At 42.7% G+C, this 24,777-nt stretch overlaps 1 protein-coding gene across 4 annotated transcripts in view; it reads right to left on the bottom strand.

The window, feature by feature from the left end:
* Window positions 1–24,777, bottom strand: part of LOC114050543 (CCR4-NOT transcription complex subunit 10) — a 66,702-nt gene that overhangs the window by 22,485 nt on the left and 19,440 nt on the right. For 3 of the 4 annotated variants that reach the window (XM_027872319.1, XM_027872321.1, XM_027872322.1), the window contains 12 exons: window positions 19,905–19,999; window positions 19,212–19,373; window positions 18,957–19,107; window positions 16,365–16,510; window positions 14,732–14,818; window positions 14,126–14,209; window positions 11,763–11,880; window positions 9,129–9,278; window positions 7,489–7,691; window positions 6,754–6,875; window positions 5,804–5,980; window positions 1,381–1,461 (listed from right to left, as the gene is read on the bottom strand). In XM_027872319.1, coding sequence (XP_027728120.1) covers window positions 1,381–1,461; window positions 5,804–5,980; window positions 6,754–6,875; window positions 7,489–7,691; window positions 9,129–9,278; window positions 11,763–11,880; window positions 14,126–14,209; window positions 14,732–14,818; window positions 16,365–16,510; window positions 18,957–19,107; window positions 19,212–19,373; window positions 19,905–19,999 — 1,576 coding nt within the window. The remainder of the gene's footprint in view (window positions 1–1,380; window positions 1,462–5,803; window positions 5,981–6,753; window positions 6,876–7,488; window positions 7,692–9,128; window positions 9,279–11,762; window positions 11,881–14,125; window positions 14,210–14,731; window positions 14,819–16,364; window positions 16,511–18,956; window positions 19,108–19,211; window positions 19,374–19,904; window positions 20,000–24,777) is intronic. The other variant, XM_027872320.1, reaches the window with a different exon arrangement.

The following is a 24,777-nucleotide window of genomic DNA, read 5'->3' as shown; positions in this document are numbered from 1 at the left end:
AAACATACAGATGATTCCTTTTTGCTTCCACCTACCACGCTGCACAAACTTTCAAATTCTGTGACTGAGCATAATTTCGTGACAATGTTATTTGTCGATTCTAATGCAAGACTAACGAGGGGCCCAGTTACATACAATAAATGCCACACACACAGCAGACCTCTCTTTCCCCACTGCCTGTCTTCAAATTCCGCCCTGTCTGAAAAAATGAAACCTTTGGGATGCCGTAGTAAAATCATATATGGCCATTGGAATATATCCCAAGGCTATCAAAACAGAAAGGCCCTATACATACCAAAATATTCAGTCAAGGACAGGCCACAAATTAGGTGCCCATTGGCCAGGGATGGCTGCCCACACTGTGGTAGGTGAACGTAATGGACTACTACTTACTGTACCACAGGATATGAAGTATAAGAATTCAGAGTAGTACAGGAAGACTTACATGAATTGATGCAGAGTAAAAGAAGCCAAACCTGGAAAACTGTTAATAAACAGTGACCACAACAAAGGGCACAAAAAAGGACAATACAACGGAAATCAATGCTGTCTAACAAAAATTACTAAGCCTCACCCTTAAGAAAAGCTGAATATCCCTGTCCCTTTATTGCAGGAATGGTGGACCATGGGCATAGAATATTTCATAGACCCAGATATGTGACATTTAAAAAGTTCAAGAGATATACTTTCTGGGTAATTAATCATTTTACTAATAATGCTAGCATTTCATTAATAAAAGAGTCAATGTGACACTCTCAAATGCCAAAGACCAATCATAGTGGTAGGCTCACACTTTATATGCCCTGGGAAGAGTGGGTGTTCCTGAGTCTGGAAATCAACTCTGATTGGTTAACAATGAATGAGAGAATAAACATTACAATGAGAGGAGGACCTATTCTGAAGAAAGGATGGGGGAAACATAACTTTCATTATGTCATTCACTTCTAAATCACACCTAGCCTTGGGCAATCTAATCAAAGAATTTATCCCCACCCAAACCTGTGGAGAGCACAATGGGCTTAGATTAAATTCCTGGTAAAATTGGGTGGGGTCTGACCCAGATTGAGGACAAAGTTAATTCAACCTTCAGAGACTGAGCTTTGAAATGGGGACTTTAGAAGAAGGGGGAATTCCCAACCTCCCCAAATCACTGGTTATTAATAATCATTTCTCTCAGATACTTTTGCAGAACTGCTTTTTCCCCATCAAAAATGAACATGATATAAGGACAAATGGCATTAATAATTTTTGAATGGAATTTGTCACCTATCAATATTTTTTCTTACATCTTATAGATATTTTAACAGTGAGCAAGCTTTTAAAAAGACTGAGTCATTTGCTTTTGCTCTAAATTAAAAACAATTTTATTTTGGCACTTACCTTAAGTTTTCTAATTCTTGTTTTCTGAGAGGAGAAGACGGTGGAGCTGGAATGAATTTATCTCCATCATGACTTTTACTGCTGAAATAAAAATAGCCTATTACTTACACAGATTAACCAATAAGTCCTTAATTTTTTTTTCCATATTGCCTCTCACTCGTTACATACTTACTACTACTCATTTCCCTATGATGTTTAAAAATAGGAAAAAAGAACAGTGTGAGAGGTGGGAGGGTTAAATGATAAATGCTTAAAAATTTGTTATTACCACTGACTTTGCTATTTCACACATCAAGTCTTACTTATGAGAAAGTTACCCAATAGATGCTCCTTATTTTTTAATATAAGTAAATGGATAGATTACATAGTAGAAAGGAGGGAGGAAAGGGAAGGGAGAGAAAGGAGGGAAAGGAGGGAAGGAAGAAAGAAAGGGAGGAAGGGAGGGAGGGAGGGAGGAAGGAAGAAAGGAAGGCAGGCAGGCAGGTAGGCTTACATAGTACCTACTATGTACCAGGTACTGTGCTAAATGATCTTACAAAGACTACCTCAAGATCACTGATCTCTTAACCAAATACTGGAATTTAAACAATTCTTAAAATTTCTGAAGCACTCAACCAACATGATATCATGTGAGTCTCAGAACTCCCTGTGAGTGGTTATGTGACTTGCCTTGGTCACACAGCTTGCGTCCAATGGGGAATTCAAACCCAGGTCTCTCCGGATTCTTCCCACTTAGGATCACTGGTGTCCCCATCCCACTGAAATGAAACTACAAAAACGACCTCACTCTAGTCTTGGAAACAGACTAGAGAGAGCGAAAGCCCACGGCTGCATTGCCAGGTAACAGCCACTCCTGCAGATCACCACATTCTCTCCCAGTTTATACAGAAAGCCACCACTCTCTGAACCAGCTCTTTAGAAAGCGTGGACCTGAGGTCTCTGCAATTTTACAGGTGAGAGAAAATAAAACCAGTGGTACTTAATTTTCAGATTTTTGGAAGTTCAAGTGAGATAATGCATATATCAAAGGGCAGCTAGTGAATACAGCGCCAGGCCCAGAATCATGAAGACTCATCTTGCTGAGTTCAAATCTGGCTTAAGACACTAACTAGCTGTGTGACCCTGGGCAAGTCACTTCACCCTCTTTGCCTCAGTGTCCCATCTGTAAAATGAGCTGGAGAAGAAAATAACAAACCACTCGTATCTCCGCAAAGAAAACTCCGAATCAAATGGGGTCACAAAGAGTCAGACACAATTGAACATGGCTGAACAACAAATGTGTATCAAGAACACTGCAAGCCACAAAAGTAATATACCACCTCAGACATGGAGTTTAAATTTGGTGAGAGGCAAAGTAAAAAGCAGGGGCAAAATCAGAAAGATTTTCAGAGTTTAAACATTTTCCTGCATGAAATCCAGCAAAAACATGCCTCATTTCGATCCCCCCAAATTCAAAGCACAAACCCCACGCATGTCTTCACTGCTCTCCCTCTTCTGCCCCAGCCTTCAGGTCCCACTGTCCCTTCTCCTTCACCCACAGTTCTAACTGCTCCTCTCGAGCTTGCTTGCCTCCTTCTCAAACATCTAAAAATTTGAACATGAGCAGGGAGGGGGTGCCGGGCATCTTCTCTCTCTGCACAGAAAGAAGACACTGGTCTGGCAGAGTGCCTCTGTTCTCCTCTCTCTTCACACTGGGACAGCTGGGACAAGCTGTCTACCTGTCTGCAGGATCACAGTGTGAGGTTTGAGGGCGCATCCTAAAGAAGGCCCTCACACCTTCCCCTCCATACCAGCCATGGTTGCCCAGTGCCTCTGCAGGTCTGGACACCACAGAAGTTTACACCAGGGAAAATGTGGGCATGAAGACTGTAAAAAAAAAAAACAAAAAAACCACAGCCCTGGACAGGCATTCAAATAAAACTACCACCTGCAGCTGCCACTAACTAGCTGTGTGGCTTTAAACAAGGCACTTCCTTTCTTTGGGCCCAGATTTCCTCATCTGTTAAAAGAAGAGGGTTCTCTTCCAGCTCTCAAACTCTCAGACTCTGATTCTACTTAGAATTAGTTAAATGATTATGTCTTTTTTTTTTTGGCTGCAGTGGGGATGGGGGTGGTACACTGTGTGATCGTTCTCAATGGCACATGTAATCGTAGGTTCCCAAAGTGGGCGATACCCACCCTGCCCCACACTGGACCATCCAGGGGGGTGGTAGTAGCCTTGGATAATATTGAGGGGCGTTGAATAAAAATAACGGGGCAGTGGAAACAAAAAGAAAGAAGAGAAAATGAAAACATTTTGAAAATTGTCCGTACATGTTTCATCTGTTGTGTAACAGAGCTAAAATCATAGTGATTTACATTATTTTCCAAATAAGCACACAAAATGCAAGTTATACCTGATCAGTGGTCAAGTTCGCCAACAGGTCTTAACATGCAAGTGCTGGCAGGCAAGCCTGTCCCTGTCCTTCAATGAGGTGAAGTCCAGCATGCATGGGTAGGAATACGTGCGTGTCATGACTTGTTTACAGTATGATACAATACAACTATATGACACAACATTGCATCATCAAAATTTCAGTGCAGGAAAAAACCTGCAAATTTACAATAAATTATTAAATTTAAGATGTCATTTTATATGTATATAATTTTTTTTTTGAAATGACTCAAAAAATTTTTTAAAAAATGTTAAAGGGTTAAAGAAAGTAGATTTCCAGGGGGGCACTGAGTATTTTTTTTTTCTTTTAAGGGGGCAGTTGGCCAAACAAGTTTGGAAACCTCTGATCTAAATCTTCCATTAACAGAGTCTAGGAGTGACACAAGGTCTCCATCGGCTTCCTGAAATCTGCCTAGGCTGAGTCTGTCCTGTCTCTGAGCATCAGCTCCTCTATGCTGCTTTCTCCCCATCTCTCTCAGCTCCTGGATGGCTTCTTTCTCATCCCTTGGTCTGATGACCCTTTTCCAAACACAGAAGCATATGACCACGGGGTGCCCAGGCCTCTCCTCCCTATCACCACTTCAAACCTGAAATAGCTAGCCTGCCACCAACCAATGCTGAAGCCAGTTTCTCCACTTAGCTTCCTTTTGTCCATTAACAGAAATACCATCCTCCCAATCACCCAGGCTCAAACACCAGAGGCCCTTTTGACTCTTCTTTTTCCTCTGAATTCTGCCATGAAGACATCTCTTCCCCCCACCCATTCTCTGCTCCCCACTAACACCACCACCACTCCAGCCCAGGTATTCACTTTACTCCTATACTACCAGGGCAGCCCATAACCAGTCTACCAACCTCCATCTCTCCCCAAACCAATCCATCCTGAAACCACCATCAGATAATACTTTGCCTAAAACATCGCTTTTCTCACATTACTCTCTCTCTCTCATACTGTCTAGAATAACCACTTGACTCTTACGCCTAGCATCCAAAGCCCTCCGTGATCTGTCCTGTCAGCACTCCCACACTTCCTCTACACAAACCATCTCTCATCCATTCCCATTACCCAGGTCTTCACCTATGCTGTTCCCTCAGCTCAAACACTTTCCCCGCTCCTCTGTCTTCCTGAGTACTAATCATCCTTCATATGCCACGTCTTCTGAAATGCCTTCCCCAACCACTATGATTACCGCCCTCCTTGGAACTCTGAACACTGTTCTGAGTCAGTCATTGTACTGTTGATACTGGAAAATAATTTGCAAACCTTATAGAGCTATATCAATGCCAGCTATTATTAAACTTATTAAAAGGAAGACCTAAAAGAGGCCTGGAGAAATGACTTCCTCCAACCCCCTCATTTTACAGATTCACCGTTTTATTTTACACACATCTTGCCTCTTTCAGTTAGAGCATGTGTTCCCTGAGGGCAAGGACCATACACTTATTTATACTGGTCACTGTTCATAGTACAATAGCAAACAAATAGGACATACTTCACTTTTTTAAATGAAAAGTTATGTTTTTAATATTCTAAATTCTTAAAGAATGTATTTACATTAAATTAACAATCTTTATAATACAAATATTAGGAAAGATTCACTAATTTATAAAACAATAGTGACTGAATGCTGAATGAAGAAATGTGACAGAACAACCCTATGTTAATTTCATAATAAACATATTCTGCTCCTTTGGTTTACAACACAATCTCATGAAAGCTTATTTTTGCTGAATGCTTATTATATCTTAACAGAGGCAGCCAGGGTGTAAAGGATGAAGAACTGGCCTTTGAGACAGGGACCTTTAGGTTTGAGTTCTGATGTAAACTGATTCTGGACAAATCACTTAACCTCTCAGCGATCTAGGCAATTCTCTAAGACCGTAAGTTACAGAGATGCCACCAAACTTCTGCACTGGCAGAGGGAATTTCCTCATTTGGGAGTTCCCTCTCTCAATGAAACTACAGGTTTGGGGATAGGGTGGGATTACCTGCAAGTCTCCTGACTTTCAGCATTTTCTGCACTTCCACCCAACTGGTGGCTGGTCTTAGACCCATTCTCCTGCTTTGGGTCCTGCTGGTCTTCTGGTAACAGCAACAAGGCGTTCCTGAGACAAATGGCTGCAAATTCCATACTGGCTACAGGAATGGCAGAGGACTGTCCATCACTTAAAGGAACAGAATTAAACAGATCAAATGAAAAATAAAAAATTCAGACACAATGTTTACGGAGATGGATGCTAAGTATTGTTTTAAAATGCCTTGTTTTACTAGTAGCAGATATGAAATCACGGGTAATTTTAATCAGGACGTTAAAATCCAATAGGCAGCTATTCACAGAAGAAGCTGTGAAAGACTCCTTGAAGCCACCAGATGCTGGCTGTCACCAGAGAAATATGGGAAACTCTAGCTGGAATATTTATGTAGAACGTGGTCCTTGCATTTTTGAAAGACCATAAATTGGAAAAATCACTCTGGCAGCTAAGGATTTCCAAGCTATTTTGGACACTTACACGTACCAGTAACCAAACAGTCTCTGCTGGCCCCTTTAAACCACAAATTATCACATGTAAACATTCTAATTTGAGAGAAAGGAGCTCAGAAACAAAACCCTGAGTGATGGACAGCCTAGGACGCGTCACATCCCTCGACACCCTCTCCTGGAGAGATGAGGTGAGGGCACAGAGAGATGGAGCTGACAGGGTTGGACCAGGACTCCTCCAGAATCCTGCTGTGGGAGAAAGCCCAAGCTAGCCCAAGGCCAATTCGTCTGTACCCTCATCATGGAGGTTTAGTTTGGAAAGTAACAATAATGCTGGTTACAAAATGAGCCCATCTATGAATTAAGACATTAACTTCAAAGTCAACATAACAGCAAAACTCCCATGTGCAAAAATAAATAAACAAACAAGACGAGGTGACCTCCTTGCCAAGTACTTACTTATATACGGTGTTCTGTATGGACTGGGATGCCAGGACTATCTTTCGATGATAGCCTTGACCCACAATGGACTGTACAATCCCCTTTTTGCTTGGAAGACCTTTAGTCTCCTGTTCTGAGGTCTATAAAACATACAAGGGAAGTTTTCAAGAAGCCTCATAATCACAGTAAAAGGCTGAGCTATAAAGACAGACAGATATATTTCAAATTCATTTTAATTTTCTGAAGGTCTCAAAGGGAAGGTGGGCAAAGATCAGGAAAGACCCATCCAAGCCTGAGGAAACTACCTGCCTGCCTGTTTCTCCCAAGGAGCAGCTCTCAACGTGACCCTTTTGGGGCCCATGAGGTCAAAACCGTTTTCATAATCACACTAAGACATTTTAGTTTTTAACACGGTAAATAGCCATAGATAGAACCCAGCCCAACCAAAACTGCTTATGATACTTAAAGAGTGTAAAAAAGGGCCTACTCTAAGCCCACCAGCCTCCTCAGGCATCTGCAGGGAACCTTCCTCAGCCTCGTCCTAACCCCACTCTCTCTGTAGGGGCTTTGGACAATTACTCCCTTTAAAAATGGATAATGTGTACTTTGTCTGTAAACAAAAGTTTTAACAAATGGGCAGTAAAACAGCTAGCTGACAGAGAGCGAGAACTGTCTCTTTGAACATGAGTGAAATGAGAAACAAAAAGGACAACGTTGTCCCTGAGCCAAACCAGGGTGAAGGCCATTACTCACCCCCTTGTTGGCAGCAATGCAGCACTCGGCCAGCCGCAGCCAAAGGCGGGCGTTGGAATGATAAACCTGGACAGCTTCGATCAAGCACTCGAAGGCCGCCAGTGGCCGGCCAATGTGCAGCAGCTGAATGCCACAATTGTACAGGAGCTCATAGCGCTTATTTGTTAGCAGGGTACACATGGGCCTCCCCGAGAATTTCTTCCCTGGTAATATAATAAGATTCTTGTGAAGTTTTTAGTTTAATCTTTATTTTGCACTCACTCAACATGCTAACAGAGAAGTCAAATTAAGCCACCTGTCCACCCCAAGCAATCCTGAATGCAAATCCCCACATCATGGCCACCTCACCATCCTCCTCCTCCTGGAGTGGCCGCCCCTCAGCACACACTGACCCCAATCCTCCTGGCGGGTGCCTCTGTCAGGAGACGTCCCTGGTCTCCCTCAGGCAGGGCTACCACCTTCTGTTCCTAAAGCCCCCTTACCTAGATGCAAGGAGACGTCGGCACAGGGGAGAGGTCCCACGCAGCCCCATGGGGCCCATCCCTTCCGCCCTGAGAGGAATGACTAGGGGCTGATCCCACCTTGCTCCCTCACAGTGAAATGGAGGGGTTGGCCTGGATGCCTCTGCACTGCCTTAGAGCTCTACGTCTGCTCCTGGAACCTCAGCACCTCTTTCCTCAGAGAAGTCTGCGATCCTGAGTCTCAGGATCTGGGCTCAGAACCACATCAGCAGCCAGGAGGGTTATTTAGAGCAGCTGTGCCTAGCGTGCACATATGCACGCGCACGCACGCATGCACACACACATACACTCTCTCACTTTATGAAAAGGGGGCACAAGGGCTGATTCTTATCAACTTGAGTGAGGTGGCACCTCATTTTAAATGCCATAATTTGTAAATGTTTGTTGAATGAAACGGAAATGAACTAGGGAAATGTATTTTCACATTCATTACCTCATTTGAGGCAGCCAGGTGGCCCAGTGGATACAGTGTCAGTCCTGGAATCAGGAAAACCTGAGTTCAAATCCAGCCTCAGACACTTACTAGCTGTGTGACTCTGGGCAAGGCACTTAACCTCTGTCTACCTCGGTTTCCTCATCTGTAAAATGGGGATAATAACAGCACCTGCCTCCCAGAGTTGTTGTGAGGATCAAATGAGATAATATTTGTAAAGCACTTAGCACAGTACGTAGCACACAGGGGGCACTATAGAAATGCTTACACTCTTCTCCCTTATTTTTTTCATTTTAAAAATTTGTTCTGAATTTACCACACCAAATAAAATGAGCGCTCCCATATACAAAGTAGAACAGAAAAAGGGACAAACACGAAACAGTTATTATGTAGACCTGTTTTTTTCCTTTGAAGAATATAATAAACTCAACATCTAACTTTCAAAGCTGTCCTGATTGCCCACAAATTCTTCTGCTTTCTTTTATGCATTAAAAAAAGTACTTCACTTTTTTGGTTTACTATTTGAAATTAATCAATCGAGCACCCCCACAGGTTCACTCTCAATGATTATTGATCCTCATCTCTCAATGCTGACAAAGTCCTTTTGGGAAAAAAACAAAACCCCAATTCCTCCCCACGCTCCCCCAGCAGCGTGCACAGCCACAGCACATTAAAAGAAGACTTACCCGGGTCTGTGCTGCCTGCTCCGAGCTGGGCACACACATTGTCATTTTCTTGGAGAGCCTTCTTAAAATAGAAAATTCCCAAATTGTGTTTACCCATGGCAAAGTGAATGCAGCCCAGATTGTTCCAGAACATGCACCTTAAACATTCACCTGAGAAAAACAAACACACCAAACTGCGTGAGGCCAGAACGATATCTTCTAATGGAGACGCCCCCAACAGCTGCCCAGGCTCCTGCCTCCCCTGTGGGATGGGGCAGGCTATGTTCTGGGGCACAGACAGAGCACGGGCAGAGCTAGGCCACTTCAAGGGTCTGCATTCTGAGGGATGCAGGAGAGGGATGCAGCCAGATGCTGATGGGAGGCTCTGTGTACTTCACGGGGCTGGTCCTCAGCTGGCAGAGCCAGGGACCATCACTGGGACCCTCCTCCAAACCCTTGCACCCCTTGTGCTTGGCGGGCCAGGCCTGCCAGAATGAGGGCCACTTGATGCCATGATGAGGCACAGCAGAGGGTAGTGGGGGAGGAGCTCATCCTCAAGTCTAGTGGTTGCTGTAAAAGTTGAAGGAAATACCCTAATACAGGCAAGATTCAGGGAAAGCCCTTCCATCTTCATCAACAGATTCTGACAAAACAAAGCATCAGGTGAAACACCCTCTGAAGGATGGCAATTAGCCCCTCAGATGGGCATGCGGGTGCCTAGAACCACATCCCTGCAAGATTCACGATGTCACGAGAGGGCTTGGGTATTACGATGTGCTAGTGACGTCACTGTGAACTCTGTGTGGTGAGGCAATGTTAGATGAGGTCTACCTGTAAAACTGCTACACAAAACCTGTGGCTACATGTAAAATCATTATATGATGATCTGTGCTAAGGAAGTGGTCCAGAGGCATAGACATTTAAAATACCAGTGATCTGACACATGTACACGTATGTGTGTGTGCACTCACATATTTGACTTTGAATATATTTCCTGTTAGTACTCCATAAATTAGGATCATATGATAAAAACTCCACTCACAAACTAGGAAGCTCCCCAAGAGTTGGAACCCCGGGGAGGAAACCACACTATTTTTCAGGTTGAAGCTAAGGATCAGCCTGATGATGGAGGAGGAGAGTGGGGAGGGATTTCTCAATTCTCCAAATGAGCTAATCTTACACTCCATCCCTCTTTAGAGAGAGAGAACACAAGTCTTTCTCAATGGAAAGGCCTGCAAAGAGCAAACAGAAAGAGTAATAATGTCAACCAGTGTCTTAGCTGAGAAGCTAAAAGACGCTGGAGGCCAACTGGCCAAGCATTCGTGGTCTGTACTAAGGGAGCGCCCCAGAGTGGCCTCTTCCCTGCCTCTTTTTCCACGTGCACACTGCTGCCTGGCTGGCTCTGGAGATGGCCAAGGTCAAAGCAGGCATTGAAAAACATCTACACATGTGTCAATCTGACAATTTATTTGTATTTATGCCCAAGTATGACGCTGACTGCATTCGAAAATGAATTTTTGGTTTATCTGTGGTTTTGAATTATTCATGTTATTTTTCTAATTCCACTGAAAAATCAAGAATAAACTATTTTGAAAAATGGCTACTAGCTGACTAGAAGTGACATCTATGAAATTCAACCTTTTTGGAAGAAAATATTTATACTTTACTTATTCAGTACCACCAACCTATTTTTTAAAAAATTCTTATTTCCAAGACAACAGTTTTGGAAGTTTTATTAAGTGTAACTGTGTGTCAGTTAATTACTCATTTGTAAAATATACACCAAAGACTCATCACTCACAAGGACTTAGGGAGTCATTTTTTTTTTACCATTTCTTGAGATTACAAACAATGTGTCAGATATATTTTATATAGAATACACACATTACTTTTAAGGAGGAAGAGGATGAGAAATGAAAAGGAAGGAATCCTCATTAGACCTTCTTTTTCTATGTGACCCCTCCCCTCTCCTGCCCTTTGCCTCACACCAGCAGGACAAGTTAATGGGGTTCACATCCCCAGAACAGAAATTCACAACTGGGTTAGTTTGACCATGAGAGATGACCTAGATTTTAGAACTTTCATCTGACTTACTGCTGTCCTTAGTCTTCAGCCCTGTATTCCAAATATACCCTCAAGTTATTCACTATTTGAGATGGCAGTCTTTGCAAAGACAAAACATTTTTAAAGTTGGGCTGCCACTAGAATTCATGAGGAAGCAGCCAGCTGGCTCACTGGATAGAGCACTGGGCCTGGAGTCAGGAAGACCTGAGTTCAAATATGGCTTCAGTCACGTATTAACTGTGTGACCCTGGGCAAGTCACTTAACCTCTGCCTTAATTGACCAGGTGAGGAAATGGCAGACCACTCCAGTATCTTTGCCAAGAAATCCCCCTTGACAGTTTGGTCCACAGGGCCATAAAGAGTTGAACACAACTGAATGACTGAACAACAAGGAATCAGTATACAATCAACTGAAATCCCAAGAGTTTGGGATAAGGCAAAGTAGAGATTCCGAAAGTTATTGACTCTATGAGGCACTATTAGAATTACCCATTTAGAAGTCATTCTCAACAAGTGTCTGTGAACAGAGAACATAGTAAGGGAAAGAAGAGCAAGAATACAGACTTTTCAAATTTCATGATTTTCTTTTACCTGTTTTCATGAATCCTGGATGTTCAGCAATGTTTGCACTATTTAACAATTTCACTGCTTTTCGATAATTGCCCCTTAAATATTCAAAATTGCTTTTAAGAAACAAAGAAGGAGCAGACTGTAAAAAAACACAAGTTATAACTTAAAGAGGTATGACATGAGTTCAGATTTCCATTACTATACTAACATGTTAGCAATGAATTCACACAGTTATGGCACAGGAAACTGAGGCTATTGTTTGTCGCTTGTTATTTCAATATCTATCTGTTTCTAAGTCTCTTGTTCCTATAGGAATTAATAAGTAGATGTCAAAACACACAATTAACCACAACAGAGCAAACAACCAAAACACAGTTTAAGAGTACATGCTTTACAGTGTATCAAAGGGATCTTCTTGTTATATCACTGATTTGGGATTAACAACCATTTTAATGTTTCTATAGTCTCCACAGAGACTGATCATCTCTTATATATTTCTAAATATACATGAATTAAATACTTTTCTAAATCACTGGAGACAAAGTCACTGTTGTTCATTTATTCAACATTTATGAAGCACCCACAGTGCGTAAAATCCTGGGAGCACACTCACAGCCAGGCCCTGTATTCAAAGAGCGTATAACTGAGTTGGAGTGGGGGAAAGTAATACAAGTAAGTCTCATCAAGCAGAGTGTGTTAAGTGTGAAGGAGAACTCCAAATGACAGAACATCTGAGGGGAAAAGATAATACGCAGATGTGTGTTTTGGGTATGCTTCACTATGGGAGTTTACTGTCACACCACACCAGAAGGCATGAATGGATTACCATGTGCCATTAAAGGAAATAGGCACAGATTTACTGAAGAGAGTGTGTGTGTGTCTGAGTGTAGGGAGATAAATAACAAGACAGGGGCAAATCTTAATTTATGGAGGGGTAAATCATAATTGTCCTGAACTCACTCAAGAACTGTGCATTCTTTTTAGAGATGTAACCAAAGGGATCTGTCTAAGCACCGCCACACTGCACAGGCCGCCTCCCCAATTCCATGTGTAAGAACTGGCTGCTGCCCCAGCCCCAAAGAAGCAAGGCATTTACACCAACCCCCCTTTTCTCTGCAATCACAGCCTTCTGCTCCTGTAATTCCTCCTCACAGTACCCACTGTGGTCCAACCTACTTGTAACCTACGTAAAACACACATACCCCCAGAGCAAACCCTAGGCATCGAATGACCCAAGAGGGGAATCCCCAGCCCAGTCTCTCAGGATACTAGGGCTCAAATATCTCAGTCCATCTGGCTTTCTGAGGAGCCCTTCCACACCCTGGCTCCCTCATCTGTCTCAAATTCTCATACATTTAACAGCTTCTTGATCACCAAGGAAGCCAACCTTTTCTGGCAAAGCTTCAGATCTACCCCTGGGCTTGGACAAAAACTGCTGTCTCCCTGCAGCTCCCAGGGTGACTTTACCCAGACTCTCTAGTCTAGGGCTCAACTCCCCCTTTCCTCCACCCACTCAAATAATCTGACTTATTTTTGCTTCCAGCCCTCCTTGGACAAGACCTCACATCTTTCTATCCTCTCCTTTCAAGTTTTTTAAGAAGCCATCCCAAAGCATCAACCTGCTTCTCATTTCTCCTGGATGCCATCAAGAGTCATCCAGGTGGTTAGTGGGCCAAATTTCAGGGCTCACTGTCTTGGCTACAGTCCCTTGCGGTAGGTGCTTCAGCAATGAAAGATCAACAGAAATCTGGGCTTATACAAAGCACGATTACATTTCAGTTACGATGGGGCCGCATGTAGCTATGACTGGGGAGGTAGATTCTAGTACAAAAAGGTTGCTAGTATTTATTTTCTGCTAATGTGTTCACTTCTCTACTGCTACACGATGAGGTTTTATGTGAGATGAGTGTTTCTAGTGTGCAGGGCAGCTGGAGAGCTGGCTAGAGAGCACACAAGTTCTGGGTTCAAGTTCTAACCCCTCCCACACCGTTTATGGGGCCCTGGGTGAGTCACTTGACTTCACTTTGCACACTGGGTCCTGGAAATGGGTTTCCTCATAAGGAGCTCCCTACACCACTGGGTGGAAAAAAAAGGCTAAATTTATAATAAATTATTTTTAAAAGGTGCTTTAAAGAAGTGATTCAGATTTAATTTTTGGTCTCTATGAAACACAAAAAACCCAAGCCCCATCATAAAAGAGCTAAGCGCTGGCCCTTTGCTGGCCTGGCTTTTCCTTGATAACGGGAACAGGCCACATTACAATCACCTGTTTAAAGCTTCCTTAACAAGGAATTACCATTCTCCAAGAAAATAAAGGTAAGTATACACAGCATGCCCTTAAGAGAGAAAAGACAAAAAAGAGAAAAGTCAGGGGAGACACTTACATTTCCAGCTGTATTCATGACAGATTTGATTTCCCTTTTGCAAGCTTTCAGAGACTTCATTTGGATATAGGCTCTCACTTTATACTGCACAGTTGGAGGGAAAAGTTTTCACATGAGAACTACAGTGAATGTAAACATCACAAAACAGTACTTAACTTTATGAGGTAGAGAGTAAAAATGCAACGTCACATTTGTAAAGTTAATGCTAAAAAGTCACTTTAAAATGATCTCAAATCCTTCCTATCTTAGGAGCAAAGTTAGCACACTAACAGAGCAGGAATGAAGGCTGTGCTGAGGCTCCAAACCAAAGTCATCTTCAGTTCTCTGTTACAATCGTGGGGGGCTTTTGTGTAGCCCCTGTGCTCGCTACCCCCCCCCACTACCCTGGGGGACACAACCACTAAAAATGCCTCTTTATTAGTGACACTTGAAGCGAAACAGTTAGGACCACAAATCGACCACAAAAATTCAGTAATGCTCTGCAAGCGTAAAGACAACTGTTTCTCCGTTGTTTACTTTTCCCAATAATGAACGCTCTTCCTTTCTTAGGCTCCATCACCAGGCTGACTACATGTTACGCAGAAGCTATCTCTGACATCAGCTCACCTGGTGAATCTTGGACTTTGCTGCTTCTATTAAGGCTCCACTGTCCGCTTTGTGATTCGATCCCTCTTTGCCTGCAGTGTTTCCTGACTGCACAAAAATTGAAGAAAACAAATAAACCAGAATTTAATCAGGCTTTAATTGCATCTTAAATTTTAAAAACATGATAACAAATACTGAAAAATAAGGTGGCTCCCCAGGCAATCCAAGCTGATTTGCTGTCCAGGTCTCAGTACTACAGCATAAAGACCTTCAAATGAAGTCACTTTTTTTTGACTCCCTCTTTGGTACCAAAGGGTGATGTCAAGAACTCAAGGAAGATGTTTATTTACAAACAAAAAGGAACCTCTTCCCTGCCTACTGCTTGTACAATAAAGGAGAAGGAATCAGGGGACAAGATAAGTATCTCCTTAACAAAGCCAAGCACTCCAGGTATGACCACCACCCTGGTCAAAGGGGACATCCAAGACTCTGGCTCAGCCCTCAGATCAACAGCAGCTCGACATGTCCAAACAGAACTCATGATTTTTCCACCGAACCCTCTCCCCTTTTAACTTGCCAATTACTGTAGAGGGCCAATTATCACTGTCTCTCAACCCCGTTATCCACGCTGCTGCCAAGGCCTGTCAATTTGCCTCTGTAACATCTCTCGAATACACCCCCCTCTCTTCTCTGACATCGCTGCCACCCTGGGGCAGTCCCTCATCACCTCACATCTGGATTACTGCATTGACCTGCAATAACTGATGCTGACTGTCCCCCCACTCCAAGCCATCCTCCATTCAGCCACCAAAGGGATATTCCTAAAGTTCAGGTCTGACCATGTCCGACTCTCTGATTCCCACTCGGTGAACTCCAATGGCTCCTTCTTGCCCCCAGGAGCAAACACCAAATGCTCTGGTGGGCCTTCAAAGCCCTTCGTGACCCAGCCCCTCTTCCCTTCCCAGCGCTGTCCAGTGACACAGGCCCCAGGTTGCTCCTCAAGGCCACTCTCCATCTCTAGGCTCCAGGCATTTTCACCGACTGTCCCCCAGGCCTGCAAGGCTTTCCCTTCTCCTCTCCTGGATTCCTTCAAATCCTGCCCCGTGACGCTTTTCTCAATCTCTTCTAATTCTACCCCTCCTTTTTGTTGACTGTTTCCCATTTACCCAGTACATAGCTTGTTTGTACATATTTAATAACGATGATGACGACGACAGCTACCATTTATACTACACCATCTGTTGTGTGCTGGGCTCGGCACTGAGTGCTTTATGATTATTATCTCATCTGACCCTCACAATAACCCTGGGCGGGAGGATGGTGTTGTTATCCCTATTTTTACAGATGAGGAAACTGAGACAAACAAAGTTTCAATGACTTGCCCAGGGTCACACAGCTAGTAAGAGCCCAAGGTCCATTTTGAACTCAGGTCTTCTTGCACTCTGGCGCCACCTGGCTGTCCTCTGTTAGAGTGCTGTCCCCCCCATTATTATGCTACTAGCTTCTTGAGAGCTGGGACTCTTGTCTCCAATGCTCAGCAGCTACTTACACAGCAGCTGCTTACTACCAGGCCTGACCGCTACCCAGAGAGGAGCCGGGTTAATGGGGGAGATGTCCTCAGTTGTGCTTGGCACGTCTGCCTCAGACCACTCACCTCGTTATTTTTCCCGTTTTTGTGATTATTGCCCTGTGAGATCATTTTTTCTAGGACAGCAAGGAGATGCAGCGCTTTCTCCGCTTGGTAAGTTAGAATGTATAGATCCACAAGCAGGAAGCACACGGCCTGTGCAAACTTCTCTTCTACAGAACACAAAAGACAAGAAGACATGAAGACAGACATGCGCTTTGAGCAAATGAGGACAAATACGCCCTCCAGTCTCCTGGTCTCTCTACTCCAGCCCGCCACCACACTCTATGCAGGGCCCGTGACCATCAACTGGATCCCTGAAGACGGTATGGACGCCATACCCCTGAGCCTCCAAAGTCTCAGCCAGGGCTGCCCTCGAACCAGCCTCCCACGGGGTAACAGAGTCAAGTTCAGGGGTCCTTCATCTAGGGCCTAACCAATCTTCAAGGCGTGAGGAAAAAGATTTCAGGGGGTCTATGAACTTGGATGGAAAAACGGTTAGGCTTTGATTTCAACGTAATTGTTTCCCTTTGCAATCTGACTTTTATGCACTTAAAAAGATGATTTTTGAGAGCAAAGAAAAGGGTCCAGGTGCCAGACACACAGAAAGGTTCTGACCCCCTGCTACAGTAAGGACAGCATTGTACGAGGAGGCACGAGAAGTGGGTGTTACTGCTGGATTCAGACAGGCGGTATTTTTGAAGCCTACTCTTTGTCTGGAATTGCCAACACCATCAGTTTCACATGCAATTATAACAAATTTTCTTAACAAATGAAATTAAAGCAAATTGGAATTACCTATTTTTTTAGTTTTCAAAATGGAAAATAGGAGCATTCTCTCCTACTCACCTCTGTGCTTGACCCTCTCTTTTGTCCCCTATCTCACAGAAAGAGCTCCCAGCTCCTTCTTCCCCCCGGGTGTCTTATTGCTTTCACATACTGCAAGCAGCCCAGGGGTTAGTTAGGAGATGAGACAATTCTAGGCTCCTTCCCTTGTCCCCTTGTCCCAAAGTCCCCACAAGGATTTTGTATGCCCCCAAAGGGCCCAGAATCTCCTCCCTCAATGCCCTGAAGCCTCGTAGGAAGGAACAAGCTTTCTGAGAGAGAGTCAAAGCTGTAAAGTCTCGCCAACCATGACCCAGCAAACATGTTCAGGCATTCAGAGAGCCGGAAGAAAGACAGAAGAAAAATAGAACGAACGTTTTCAGCTTCCCCCAAAACTGTGCCGATAGAAGGCAATGCCTTCATATCTTTTCTTTTTTACACTTCTTCTCATCATTAGGAAATAACTTGTTACCACAATGACTCTCAGCTTAATTCAACTGAACTGACATTTACTCAAAGCCTACATTTTCAAAGCCCTTTACTAGGTGCTAGGGATATAAAAACTATCATGACATCTGTCCTCTTACAAACCAGGAGATAGATAACATGTACCCAAATACAACATGAAATGGAACATGGTGACCAAATGAAAGACAGTAAAAAGTTTGGAGAAGGTTGAGAGGAGAGAAAGCGTGTTTCCCACGTAGTGGGAAAGGGCAAGGGCAAATGGAGAGAAGCCAAAGCTTCATGGAACTGTGTAGCAGTGGGCTCTTGAAAGGCAGGAATCCAAGACAAAAGGCAATCTGTTTCTAATTAAAACATGACGTGAGCAAAGGCAGACACTGTGAAAGCTGTAAGGCAAGACAAGGGGTCCAGCTGGGCGGGAGCTCAGGGCATGATGTAACACTGGAAAGGACGGGGTGGCGGCACAGCACTGCTTTGTCTGTATTTGCTCGCCTGTTGTTTTCTTCATTAGACTGTAAGCTCCTTAAGAATAGGGGCTGCCTGTTGCCCTTTTTTGTATCCCCAGTGCTTAACACGGTGCCTGGCACACAGCAGGCATTAAACAAATGTTTATTAGCTGATCAAATGATTGACTGAAAGGACCTGGAATGCCAAGCAAAGGAGTTTATCGAGTAAGGCAATCAGGACTCCCAAAAGAGTTTTCAGCGGAGGAATGACGTGACCAGATCGGCAAAGACAGATTCACCTGGCAGCAGGATGAAGGACCGACTAGAGCAAGAACAGGTTGGGGCATCTAGGCCTGTAGCGGTAGTCCAGACGCGAGGTCCCACAAGCCTGTACGAGGGCAGTGGGAAAGGAAGGAGAGAAGGGAAAACTGCAGTGACAGAACCGATAGGATATGTCACCTAATCAGATGTTGGAAGGGAGAGAAATAAGTCAAAGACAGCTACGTTTCAAACAGGTGGATCAGGCATCAACAGAAAATAAAGTCAGAAAGATAAGCAAGTTTGAGGATAAAGTTAGGTCCCACTTTAGGTACGGTGGGTCTGAGAGGCCAGGGGACACCCAGAGGAAATGTGGGCCTGGGGCTCAGCAGAGATGTCAAGGCTAAAGACATGGGGCATGCGACAAGAAGAGAATCGAGCCGAGAGCCCACCACCATTGCAAGGTCAGAACGAGGAAAGGGGTCTGCAAAGGAGACAGAGAAGGGACAATCAAAGAGGAAACAGCCAGAATGTCCTAGTATAAATTATTCAAGAATTTGATGAACTAAAAAATTTAAGTCAGAGAAAACATGTGAAAAATTACTTGCTTCAATCAATGACGTACCAAAAGGTTCTATGAACTGATAGAGTTTCTCTCCGACTGATATAGCTTCAGTGTGCTGGCGCAGGTGATAGAGAATAACAGCTTGATTATAGTAGAGCATGCTATTTTCGACATCATCTAAGCCATCCATTTCTTCGACAGCTGAATGGACCTGAAAAATAGCCCATCACACTTTCTGATTTACAACAAGAAAATAAGGGGCAGCCAGCGTAATGGAACTGGCCACGTGAACAACGCTGACCCGCGCCGGCGTACCTGATTCTTCAGCTGGTTCAGCGTTGCTCGCAGGTGATCGGTGGTCGTCTGCTCGTTTTTGCAGAACTCGGCCACCGCTGTGTTCAGGACAATCTTGTAGTCATCCTTATTGATGTCCTGCAGGCTGGCCAGGTGCTGCAGGCATGTTTCATAATTCCCAGCCTACAAAGGGCACACACAGTGACTTACACTCTAGCCTTGTAAACCAAGAGTTTCAAAAATGATTTTACGCACATCATGATAGAACAAAATCCCTCAGATTAATGAAAAGAGAGGTTGATCACAAGCCTGAAGTCACGTTACTAAGCCATATCTTCTCCAAGAGAAATGATGAGTCTAAACTCCCAAGAGGTAAAACCCCTAACCCTTCTAATATGGGAAATGCCAAAGGTACACAACATTGTCAGTGGGCCCAAGACCAAAGAAATTCCAATTCTGAATTTAAATAAAAAGTTCAAAAGTCTATGGAAAACAAACATCAGAGAATAGCTCTTTTGGTTTTGTACAAGCAATACAACGAAAAAAAGTTGCTCTTCCAAATCCTTTCAATGGTCTTTAAAGAAGTTCAAATTTCACAAAAACTTATACTCTCAGGTGCTTATCAAAGACAGTATTCCTAAAAGCAACAAAGAATGTCCAATATGAAAGAAGTTTCTCAAAAGTTTCAGAGATTAACATGAAATATTTTCTTACCATGAATGCTTGAAAAGCATTGCTTGATAATTCCTTCTCTTGATCAGTGATCCCAGAAGTAGAAACTGTTCCTTCATGTTTCTCTGTTCCTTGATCTATAAAGACAAAATTATATTCTTTAGAAATCAAAAACATTCTAGTATTTTTCTTATTAAAAACTTTTTTTCTTAGTTTATTCCTATTCCTAATTACAGTCATAATGACATTTTACAAATGGCATCCTTTTTAACTACAATTGTTAATCACTTGGAAAAATGAAATTAGAAACCACTTCCCTTTTCTGAAGTCAGTGGTCAAACACAATGAAATTTCACCAGCCCTTATTTTGAGAACTTAAAACTTTTTCATGATAAAGGTACTAATTTTAAGATACTGTGCTCCATAAAACATATCTACATATTAAATCTACAATCAACAAACCAACAAGCATTTTCTGAAGCCTGCTTCAAGTGCTCCATCAGATACATAATAAGCAGGCCCTGCCCACAAGGATCACGAATCTGTAGTTCTGCTGCTGTACCAACAGAAAGCCAGGCTAGCTCCTCATCTCTGAGTCATTTCAAATGATACAGTTTTAGAGATAGAACCTCCTTACTTTACAAATGAGGAAATTGAAGCCCAGAGAAATTAGATGAAAAAAAAAAAAAATCAGGGACTGTTAGAATTGACAGGGCTCTCCCCACCTGGGAGACCACTTGTAGCTCTACTTCCTCTTTTTACCCCAAAGTAAAACTTAAGCTTCCGTTGCTTAGTGACAATATAACGAAAAGCAATGCCGCCATTTTTAGTAAGAGTTGAAAGAAGAACACATTTCACTATGATATGTTTCTTTTTTCAAGTTAAGATCTTTTTTTCCTGAGGTTAGGATTAAAAAAAAAATCTCAGAAAAAAATTTGTGAGCTCTACTGAAGACAAGAAAGATGCTGAAACATCTTTTAAAACTGTTACAAACAGGGGCAGCTAAATGGCTCAGTGGCTAGAGGATCCGCCCCAGAGTCAGGAGGACCTGAGTTCAAATCCAGACTCAGACACATGATACTCACTAACTGTGTGGCCCTGGGCAAGTCACTTAACCCCAGTTGCCTGGTCAAAAATAAATAAATAAATAAACAAACAAAAAAACTGTTACAAACAACTCCAGCCATTTTTTTCAGCCACTGTTCATCAGGGAGCACGCTCCCCACCTCACATTTGGTTTTTACAGATTAGGGCTAACCTTATATTTTGGTGGAATGATTAATTGGCCTAAGGGAACCTTTCCCCCTATTTTCAACCCTTTGGAATTTTGAGCCTTGATGTTAGATGAGTGATAAGAATCTAAATCACTCTTTGGAGACAACAAGCTTCTTGTTTTTTGGTTTTGTTTTTTTTAAATAAACTTCAAAATTCTTTTGTCTGTAAATCATGTATTAGTGTCTATAAGGCATAATTACTGATATTTAAAAATATATATTCCCTAGCCCTATTCACAAAACACAGAAGTTTTGTTTTAGGAAGGAGGTAGTAAAGAAACAAATATTAAAAGTTCTAATCTCTAAGATTAACAAGTAAATGTTTATAATTAATACATATTATATATTACTGTTCAGTCATGTCAGAACATATCAGACTTTTCTTGGCAAAGATCCTGGAGTGGTTTCCCATTTCCTTCTCTAGCTCATTTTACAGACAAGGAAACTAAGGCAAAGAGGGTTAAGTAACTTGCCCAGGATCACACAGCAAGTAAGTGTTTGAGGCCAGATTTGAACTCAGCAAGATGAGTCCTGACTCCAGTCCCAGTGCTCTATCCATTGAATTACACTGCTGCCCCTAATTAATACATATTACCCATCTACAAATATTTTTGTGTGCCCCTGACTTCTCCCCAATCTCTAGGCTGGTAGTTTCACCTTTTCACTAGATCCAGCCACCTGGATATCTTGCTAGCATCTAAACCTGGCCTCATTGTCTTCCCTCCAAAACTCGTCCCACCTCTAATTTCCCTTTCTATTCAAGAGACCATCACCTTCATCTTCTTCTAAGTCTTAAACCTGGATCTATCTTTACCTCTTTCTTCTGCCTTACCCCAAGCACCCTGGGCCTCCTACTGCTTCTACACTTTCTTGTGGTTCCTCCTGTGCATTCTCAATGTAGCCACCAGGGGGCAGCCTCCCATTTCTTTTATATATGGACCAGTCATGTCCAAAATTTTAAAAATCTCAGCATCAGACCATACAAGTCTTTCCAGGTTTTTCTGGAACAAAATCAGTAACAAAATCTTTGAGCACACAATCTTGACATTGATTTTATTTATAAACTGTATCTATATACACTACAGTACTAATAATTATGTATATATATATAGTAGGATATAATAGGATTAAAGGATGAAAAAAATTAATATTTTGAAAACCTTTCATTTATTAATGGTACAATACATTTTCCTCTAACATACCATTAAAGTAACATGATTGAGCATGTTCTGTTATATTTCAAGATCTTGGTTTGACATTTAGAAAGCCTAAGTTTAACTCATTTTAATACTTGGTTTTAACAGTTGTCTTTGCTTAAAAAAAAAAAAAAAGACACCTCCCAGACACATGGATGCGAATGGAAGAACAGTAGCATTGGTCAAATTTACAAACCCTGACACTTTATTTTCCAATTCTACCCCCCAATTACACAGAGGGCTTGGGTGAAATTTAGCTAGTACATGTGCAGCTTCAGTGATGCCAATCCATTAACTGACTAGAAGATGTTTCATTTTTATATTTTTACAGTTGGTTCAAAACCCATTGAAATTCATTATTTAGAAGATGTTTAAACAAATTAGGAAATTCTATTTCCGAGTTTTAAAATGTGCAGATATGGGTACTCTGGTGGGTTATAAACAATTTTTAGTAATCCACAGAGAAAAGACTAAGTGTTCAAGAAAGGACAGTCAATGTAGAAGTCAAAAAAGATAAAGATTTAGAAAAGCTCATCAAATTTGACAATAAAGAAATCACCGATAACTTTGGAAAAAGTAGTTTCGTTTACATGAGTAAAGGATAAAGAGACCCTGAGGCTGGGAGCCTGGAATCTGCTTATCCTGTAGCTAGCCTATCTCACAGAAAATTAAAGTGGGTATGCCCAAAGGGCTATAAAAATGTGCATACCCTTCGACCCAGCAATAGCACTTCTAGGGCTATATCCCAGAGAGATCATACAAATGGGAAAAGGACCCACATGTACAAAAATTTTCATAGCGGCTCTTTTTGTGGTGGCAAAGAATGGGAAATTGAGAGGATGCTCATCAGCTGGGGAATGGCTGAACAAGTTGTGGTATATGAATGTGATGGAAAACTATTGTGCTATAAGAAATGATGAGCAGGCAGACTTCAGAAAAACCTGGAAAGACTTGTATGGTCTGATGCTGAGTGAAGTGAGCAGAACCAAGAGAACGTTGTACACAACAACAGCCACATTGTGTGACAACTAATATTGATAAAACTTAACTCTTCCCAGCAATACAAGGATCTAAGACATTTCCAGAGGCCTTGTGATGGAAAATGCTATCCACATCCAAAGAAAGAACTATGGAAGTTGAATTGTTATTTTTTTTTCCTCTTCTATTGAGTTTTGTTTCCTCTTTCTGATGGTTCCTCCTATTGGATTTAATTTTTACTTACAATATCACTAATGTGAAAATATGTTTAATAGGAATGTAAATGTATAGCCTATATCAGATTGTGTGCCGTCTTGGGGAGGGTGGTGGGGAGGAGGGGGGAGAAAAATTTTAAACTCAAAAGCATATGGAAGTGATTATTGATAAATCAAAATAAATTAATAAAAAATTTTTAAAAAGGGAAAAAAAAAGAAAAAAAATAAAGTGGAGGAGAGATAATCTTAAAACACAACCAGGTACCTGAGCTGCTGGTACAGCTCATACTACACCCCCCCACCTCCCACCCCAAAACCCAAACCCTGTTGGGGAGAAGAAGGGGAGAAAGAACATTGCTGTTCACACCACCTGGACTGAGCTGGAAGTCACCAACTACTTCCAGTGAGACCTCCCAGGCCTGCCATGCACCCCGCAAAGTACCACAAGGACTTCCAGGATTCTCCATCCCTCTCGCAGCTGAACTCTTCTAGGAGTTTTCTCTCCCATCCTTATTTCCTCTCTGTATCTTAGGCACTTAGTTCAGTAATTGTACTGGAGACAAGAACGACCCTTCAGGGTCACACTTTGGCTCCCACAGGTCTAGATTATTGTCAGGGGCTTTCTAAATGTTCTTCCTACATCTAGTCTACCCCTAGTCCATCGAATCTGACCCATTCTCCACCACACTGCCTGAGTATTCTTCTGAACACCCCTGGTATGGCGTCATTCCTCCCGTGCTTGTCCTCTCCTCTCACTCAGATGCTTTTCCCCATTATCTTCTTTATCCCTGTCTCATGGGAAGAGGCAGCCCTTCTCCTTGCCAAGGCCAACCCACCAACATGCTATGCTCTTCCTCACCCTCCCCTCTTCGCCAGCTCACTCCCACTCATCTTCAGCCTCTCCCTGTCTCCTGGCTGCTTCCCTACTGCCTATGAAGAAGAGGGAAGGAAGATGTCTCCTCATCCTCCGAAGTCGTCCCTCGAGCCACATCCCGCTCGCCGTCTTCCTGTATCTCACCTCCCTTTTCTAGGTAAACTTTTTTTGTGTGTGTGAGGCAATTGGGGTTAAGTGACTTGCCCAGAGTCACACAGTTAGTGAGTGTTATGTCTAAAGCCGGATTTGAACTCAGGTCCTCTGGAATCCAGGTCCGGTGCTCTATCTACTGAGCCACCTAGCTGCCTGCTAGCTAAACTTTTTGAGGAAGCTACAATCAGTGCTTCCATTTCCTTTCCTCTCTCTTTGGAACTCTCA

Source organism: Vombatus ursinus, unplaced genomic scaffold (genome assembly GCF_900497805.2).
Source record: "Vombatus ursinus unplaced genomic scaffold, bare-nosed wombat genome assembly UNPS02014799.1, whole genome shotgun sequence".
NCBI lineage: Eukaryota > Metazoa > Chordata > Mammalia > Diprotodontia > Vombatidae > Vombatus > Vombatus ursinus.
This window is presented reverse-complemented; position numbering and strand designations above follow the sequence as displayed.